The sequence below is a fragment of the Lolium rigidum genome, chromosome 5 (genome assembly GCF_022539505.1).
Source record: "Lolium rigidum isolate FL_2022 chromosome 5, APGP_CSIRO_Lrig_0.1, whole genome shotgun sequence".
NCBI classification, from domain to species: Eukaryota; Viridiplantae; Streptophyta; class Magnoliopsida; order Poales; family Poaceae; genus Lolium; species Lolium rigidum.
The window spans coordinates 51,889,175-51,896,805 of NC_061512.1; the positions used below are offsets into that span (position 1 = coordinate 51,889,175).

The window sequence follows — 7,631 nt, forward strand, 5'->3', positions numbered from 1 at the left end:
GCCACCTATAAACCATTGTAGACACTGCTCAACGGTATTCCACCAACATAAACAATCTGGAGCAGGAGCTATGGTATCTAACAAATTGTGGGAATTATAAGAAAGGTTATCAGAACAAAACCTAAAATATTTCATCATTGTTACTAGACAAAACCAACAATAGAAGCACTGAATGACCAAGAATAGAACTAAGTTAATGTGTCGGCACAAGTTCTACTTCTATTGCTGACAATCATGTTCTTCTGTTTTGGCAACATATGATAACATCCATGCCTCCATCGAGAGGCGAATACTGAACTTTCAAGATAATCAAGTCATGTGAGCCTGACTTTGTATTAACATGCATATTAGAGGCTCATAGAGTTAGGGAGCGTATGGTATCTAACTCATAGCCATATGTATAAATCTAATAGCTAGTCCATACAACAGAAACCTTAAAAACAAAACAAGAGAACATGCATTACCTGCTAATTGAGTAACAAATCAAAAAGATATACAGATAGCACAAAGAAAATGCAAATCACCTATTGAAACACATGTTAGAGATCTGGTGTGTTCACATTTTCAGATTCATCATCCTGTTTATCATCACGCGCTTCAACTTCAGTGTCTATAAGGGAAAGAAATGCACAAAAGTTAAGGAGAAGCTTGATCAACAATAAAGAAAATTAAATGTGCAAACACAAACAATTTAATTATTCTTTCAATTAAAGGTAAAGTAGATGATATTGTCCATTTTTATTGGAAATAATATAATGCGATGAAAGATCATTTTTCTGCAGAGGATGCTTAGCTAAGTATAGTAAAGTCATCTAAAATAGGAAAAGCCGCTAGCTATTTGTCTCAACCTTGCAGTACTCATGAGCCTCAGCGATGTGCATTTTGTTCACACGTCCCTTGGCTACATAAGGGGCCTTCTCCTGCCACACAGATCCATCCATGCATGTATCAATAACAAATCAGCACGTCAAAAGTTACAGGAGACAAAAAGCTGTCTTACCGAATCGCTAAAGAATTTCCAGTTTTCAGCAGCTTTCCTACGAATCTGAAAGTTTTCCACGACAAACAAATTGTCAATTCATCCACGAAACAATGGAAACAAATTATTATGCCTACTGATAGAGGTAAGGAGGCATTGAAGGATCGAACTGACAGCATCTACGGACGGCTTGTCATAGACGCCTTTGAAGTTGCCCATCCAGAAGATGTTCCTAACAAACGAAATCATGGTCAAATAAATCAGCGCCCATCCAGAAAAGCAAAAAAAAAAAAAAAAAAAACAATTTGAAACGTGGAGGATCTCATCTTACTGGTAGGTGACCAGTCCAAGAAATTCATCCTCTGACATGTCCAGTGAAATGTTCATCACCGCCAACCTGCGTGTAACATTGGAAAGGTCATGGGTCTTGGGCTTCTCTATTCCATTGCTCTTCACCGCCAGCCTGCATGGAACATCAAAAATCTCATGGGTCGACGCACCAAAATTAACCACCAAAAATTAACCTATATGTTGCATCAAACGAACAAATCGATTGCCACACTTTTCTCTGAAATTTGATTATTTGCCACAGGACCACCATATATCAGTGACACAGGGTGTGGCAAATAATCAAATTGCAAAAAAAAAGTGTGCCAAATTGTCAAATCCCAGTTGGATTCTTACTTGCCCTTGGCATTCTTCCCCTTCCTCAATTGGATTGCATCGCTCTTCGCTGCCAACCTGCGTAGGAATCCACAAGGTTATGTATCGACGGCTCGACGCACCAAAACTAGCAGCGTCTCTTGCATCAGAGAAACAAGATTCGGTTTGGATTCTTACTTGCTGTCGGCCTCGTCCGTGGTGGCGGCGGCTCCCATGGCTGCGATCTGCTTGCACGCCTTCATGTCTGAACAACAGGTGAGATCGGCGCGAGGCGAACCCAGTAATCGAGCGCTCGAATTGAGATTTGTGCTCAGCTAGGGTTTGGGAGATTGGGGAGATTGGGGCATTGAGGAAATCGCCTCTTTGCCCTTATGTCAGGTACTGGGCCAAATGAAGCCAAGCCCTGGTTCGTTTTGACCTTTAGAGGCTTGCTTTATTACAATCTCTATTTTTTGCGGGAGTACTTTTATTTTGGCAAACACCGACTTTGATAGTAAGTCGAGTCCTCCAAGATCTCTCTTACGACCTACCCAGGGCCGGTCCTGACTTTTCAAGGCCCAGGTAAAACGAAAAATGGGCCCTGCAAGGCCGTAACTATGGGACAATGGAAAATTTTCACTGCATATTTCACTCGACTTAACGATCCCGCTATCGCCCCCACCCCCAAAAAAAGACTTAACCATCCCATTAAACAAAAATAGGATAAGTAAATTTCCATTACCAAATATGTTGATCATGATAAACCAGATACACATGGATGCACGATACAAATTTCAGCAAAAACGATGTCTTGGTTCCAAATAAAGTAGGATTTACGGCTATGGCAAAAACAATAAGAAAAAATTTCATTGCTAAATATGTTAATCATGATAACCTGGATACACATGAATGCATGATACAAATTTTAGCAAAAACAATGCCTTGTTAGGATTTCTGGCTACGGTACTCTCTTTCTTAACGGTAAAAACAATTCTTATTAAGCAGCAAGGTTACCGACGCCTCTAGTCCGATCTCCTGATGAGCGACAGCAGAACCCAAACTGAAACACCAGTTCTATGTTTTGATCTTGCAAAATTTCCAAGGCAATGACTCACCTTAACCTTCCCACGATCTACTTTTACAAAATTGCAAACACTACCATAGCATGTCAAAGCTTTAATCTCTAAATAATACTAGCAATGAACGGCGCGGCGGCACGCCGCGCCAGTACGTTGGCTAATTGATGGAATAGTAGGTAAAATCACATAGATATATCACTTAGATTGTAATATGTTGGATCAGCTAAAACGGCTAGGTTGGTAAATACTTGTGGGGTTCTATACTAACGATGAAAACATCATTCTGCAATAGCTTTATTTCCTTGCATGCAATTCCTTATATGCACTCCAAAAATGTGAGCACGATGTATATGATGTAAGGAGAGGATAGACTGTACTACCCTGGTATTAGGGAGCCAGAGAGGTCTCTACCCTGATCAACTACTTGGTGTTATTGTTCTCATCTTCGAACGAAAGGATAATAATATATTCGTTGAAGACAAAGTCAGTGCATCGTGAACCGGTACGTGCGAAGGAATCCAGGAGGTGGCAGAAAGAAGCCACAAAACCCATCTAGGGTTCCGTCCTCTTGCATCACAAGGTTATGTATCGACGGCTCGACGCACCAAAACTAGCAGCCTCTTGCATCAGAGAAACAAGATTCGGTTTGGATTCTTACTTGCTGTCGGCCTCGTCCGTGGTGGCGGTGGCTCCCATGGCTGCGATCTGCTTGCAAGCCTTCATGTCTGAACAACAGGTGAGATCGGCGCGAGGCGAACCCAGTAATCGAGCGCCCGAATTGAGATTTGTGCTCAGCTAAGGTTTGGGAGATTGGGGAGATTGGGGCATTGAGGAAATCGCCTCTTTGCCCTTATGTCAGGTACTGGGCCAAATGAAGCCAAGTCCTGGTCCGTTTTGACCTTTAGAGGCTTTATTACAATCTCTATTTTTTGTGGGTAGGTTTTATTACAATCTTAATACTTTTATTTTGGCAAACACCGACTTTGATAGGAAACACCTCTGACGGTATGCAAGTTGTTTTCCCTTTGGCCTGTTAAGTCCTGTCACATGATTGAAATGCTATACTGTAGTGAACTTTTGTGTGTTAGGACAATAGTCCATTTTACATGGTGAATTTCGTTGTTCATAGTGAAGTATATCATTTAAATCCGTACTCTTTCTTAATGTTAGATCAAATCCATATTAGAACCACTTGATAAATTGGACGGTTGCTGCATGGTGCAAATTTCCGCAAGAGTGTTGCTCTGACTTCGTTTTTTTTTTCGGAGGAACCCACAGATTATTGTGATTCCGCGGCTTCACTCTCAGGAAGAGAAGATTCTTGCGAATCGTCAGTAACAACGATTCGACCGTCTACCTCTCCACCTTCAGGTAGTGGGGGGAGAGAAGAAAGGACTTGATGATTCTGCAAGGCGCAAAACAAAGAAAAGACAATGAGTACAAAAGGAAAAAACAACAGTAGTCGAAAAAATAAAGAACTTGACCCGAAATAAGACACTTACTTCAGGAAGAGTGTGGCTAGCACTATGTGGCTCCACGCGAAAGGATGAAGGGACTTCGTGTTTTTTGCTCAAGAAGGTAAAACTTCGGACGAGTTTCTCCAAGTCCTTCACGAAAAGATCCTTGGATAGACGGTCGACATCTTTCGCTCCTGAGTACATTCAAAGAGGGTTTTTGCGAGCCTGCAGCGGCTGCACCCAAATCCTAAGGAAGTAGGCGATTATTTGCACACCCGAGAGTTCTTCTCTGTCGGTGTTTTGGAGTTGATGAATGCGGGTCATCAGGGTTTTCTTCGGCAGTAGCCTCTGTGTCCCAGGATCTGTGCCTTTGAATTTCCTCGGCAGGGTCAAACGGCGCAATGCCATACTCCTAGGAGATGGAAGACTCGTCCTGGATGTACAACCATTTTTTGCGCCAATCTTGGACAGTGTCGGGAAATTTCACGTCGAAGTAATCAACGTCGGGACGGACACATATACAAACGCCACCTACATTGTAGATGACATTCCTAGAGTTGTTGTGCCGGAGATAGAAAATGTGTTTCCACATGCCCCAATGAGGATGGATGCCGAGGAAACACTCGCAAAGAGTGCAAGGTTGGAAAAAGCGCTAGGTGTAAGCGAGGCGGTTAGCATCCGCCTAGTTCCTAGGTGATGCTTAAGCGGCCTAGGCGTAGCCTAGGTGGGCATAGTTTATACAATCAAGTGTGGTTGTGGGTTATTATATGTGAATAAATATTAATTAAGAGCATGTAACTGCGAAAATTTCTAATAATTACCTTTATAATAATGCCCATCTAGCTTGATCATAAAGTATGGCATGATTTGTTATTGTGGAAGACAATTTTTTGGTTACACTATCTAGACTTCTGCTTATGCCCTAGGCGAGGCGTTTGTCCATCGCCTAGTGCGTAAGCGTGCTTAAGCGGGGCCTAGGCGTCGCCTTGTCCAACAGTGAAAGAGTGATAAAAATACAAATGTGGAGAAGAGAATTCGGGGTCAGCTGATGCAGCTGAATCATATAGATAAAAAGAAGGCCACGAAGAAACTTGTGGATAGGGACGGCAAGGCCGCGAACAAGGAAGTCGATAAAGGTTACCCGGAATCCGATAGGCGGATGAGGGACGCTTTCATCTCCGGGCATCTGCATGGCCTCTTTCTTCTTTAGCAGCCCCAGCTTCTTCAGTGTCTTCTGGTCTTGGGCGGAGATCTTTGAGCGCTCCCATCCCGAAACCCTGGCCTTCTCTGCAAGCTCGTCGGTGCTCGGAGCCTTGTTCTTGCATAGCTTTGTGCGTGGAGTTATGGGGAGTAGTTTGGTGGGAAAAATAGGAGGAAAGAGGGCAGATGCGCGAGGAGCTCGAAGGATGGCAATGGCGGGGGGGGGGGGAGAGTAGATGTGCGGCGCGGCGAAGGGGACGAATGTGGACGACACGGCGAATTTATAGAGAGAAGATGATTCGCCAAGCCGTTGGATGAAAAGGGGGTGTGTTCCCAGCCCTACGCGTGTCCAAAGGGTAAAAAAGTCTTATCATTCTAAAATTACTGGACGAAAGTTACTGCGCGCGTGCCGGAAATTACGGAGGACGTGTGTCCCCCACTTGCGTGACGTGTCGACGGTGTAGAATTTTGGGCCTACAACCAAGTGAGGTGACAGGAGTCGTGGCTTTCCAAGGTGGGAATCGTGGCTATCGTCAGCAGCGACGTCATTCAACAAAGCTTCGAGTGGTTCAATAAAAAAATATAGTGACAACAAAACTTTGAGTCCTAAATCAAATAAATTTCGGGAGCCTATGATCAAATGCAAGCATCTGTTCATATGCTCGGGGGCTACTCTTATCAGAAGTATTGTTTCTACTTCTGATAAGAGGACATATCAAAAGACAAAAATATAGGGTTGGTCAAAATAGCAAAAGCTGAGCCTACAACCAAGTGCAAACACTCGACTGTAGCCTCGGGGCTACTTCTATCGGGAGCGCTGGTCACGCACCTGATGAAATATGAGAAGGAAAAAACAAGAGGATGACAAGACAAAAAATAGAAATGCAGATGAGGAATTATCGTTGTACATCTTCGAGTTACGTATAACTCGCCATGTACCCTCATCAAGAGATCAAGATATTATCATTAAACAACTTGGAGAAATTAGTCATTCCAACAGCCGACAAAGGCACTTGACAATATTTTTTTTTCGAGAACCCGCAACAGCGTGCGCGTCATTGTATTAAGCTGACAAGAAATGCCAAGAATGGCTACAACACCACACATGCCTTTTGGCTTACAACACACTCCTACAACACCGACGCAAAACACACCTTGCCCAACCTCAACCCAAGAATGGCGAGGCGGCGGGGCACAGAGTCTCCAAACCGCGTCACAGCCAACTCCAACAACACGACCAACTTCCCAAACTGCCCAGACCAACGTACCACATCATACGCCTAGAAGATGAAGCGCGCGATTGGCAGGGTGTGGCCAATCTTGGGAATGGGTCGACAAGCGTGTTGGCGATTGCGTACATAGCGCTCCAGAGACTCACACCTGGAGCGGTAGCGCGAAACCGGTGAGGCTACCATCACCGAGAGCCATCCCTCTCGGCCAAAACAGCGCCTTCAAGAAGGGGACGGCGTTCGCTGCGCCGCCGCTGCCCGGCCCGGCAAGACAGACCTAGGGTTTCCCCCGGCGTCGAGGGTAGGAACGGTCGGAACCCAAAACCACGCCTCCAAGGAGGGAGATGGCACCCACGAGTGTCACCGTGGTCACGCAACGGAAGAACCGAGCAGGGTTTTCACCCGGGCCAAAGACCGCCCAACAGCGAGATGGAGACGCGCCAAAAGCCGGCCTGGACCACCGCAGCAGGAGGCAACTAGAGGTCGATGTAGAAGGGCGAAACGCACCAAAAGCCACCGCAGCAGCTACCCAAACCCGGCCAGAAACGAGACTGAGAAGGTCTGCTCCTGGTAGTTGGGTCGCTGCTGCCGCCGGAGCACTCCGGCCACCACCGCCGCCGGAGGGCCACCAAGAGGACAACCCTCCGTAGGCGCAGATACAGAAGCGAGCCGGCCGCTGCCAGGGAGGGGGAGTCGCCCGCTCGAGCCCATCTAGGCCCGTGCAAGCCCATCTAGGCCCGCAGACCGCAACGCCGCCGGCGCACCAGGCCGCCGTGGGCGGACGAGCACAACACGGTGCGTCGGGTGAGCGGCGACCCCAGCACCCTCCACCAGCCGGCCGACCCAAGCCCACGCCGCCCACCGCCACGACCGCATCTGGGGAAGCCGCCGCCACGAGGCCGCCGCCTGGAACGCGGAGCCGCCGCGCCATCGCCGAGACGACCGCGTCGTCGCGCCCTCCGTCAACGGGACGCCCACCACGACCGCAGAGACCCGCGCCTCCACCGCCGCGCGTGGGAGAAGAAAAGGCCCCGCCGCCGCCGGC

At 46.8% G+C, this 7,631-nt stretch overlaps 1 protein-coding gene across 2 annotated transcripts; it reads right to left on the reverse strand.

Annotated features, from left to right (window-relative positions):
- Positions 1 to 442: 442 nt before the first annotated feature.
- LOC124654346 lies at positions 443 to 3,579 on the reverse strand. 2 transcript variants are annotated; one of them, XM_047193356.1, is made up of 7 exons: positions 3,359 to 3,579; positions 1,664 to 1,720; positions 1,311 to 1,442; positions 1,154 to 1,211; positions 1,001 to 1,045; positions 849 to 920; positions 443 to 610 (listed from the first exon to the last, which is right to left on the reverse strand). In XM_047193356.1, exons 1-7 carry the CDS (start codon positions 3,421 to 3,423, stop codon positions 557 to 559), a joined length of 483 nt encoding a protein of 160 aa, XP_047049312.1. In that variant the 5' UTR covers positions 3,424 to 3,579; the 3' UTR covers positions 443 to 556. The 2 variants fall into 2 exon arrangements, with proteins under 2 accessions (XP_047049312.1, XP_047049311.1); XM_047193355.1 differs by lacking the exon at positions 3,359 to 3,579 and adding an exon at positions 1,820 to 2,038.
- Between the last annotated feature and the right edge of the window lie 4,052 nt (positions 3,580 to 7,631).

Excerpts from the sequence above, each read along its gene's own strand:
- LOC124654346 (XM_047193356.1), bottom strand. The coding sequence starts at position 3,423 with ATGAAGGCTTGCAAGCAGATCGCAGCCATGGGAGCCACCGCCACCACG. Across the intron at positions 1,721-3,358 it reads ACGGACGAGGCCGACAGCAA|GTTGGCAGCGAAGAGCGATG; the intron begins GTAAGAATCCAA and ends ATTCCTACGCAG. Across the intron at positions 611-848 it reads AGGCTCATGAGTACTGCAAG|ACACTGAAGTTGAAGCGCGT; the intron begins GTTGAGACAAAT and ends TTTCCCTTATAG.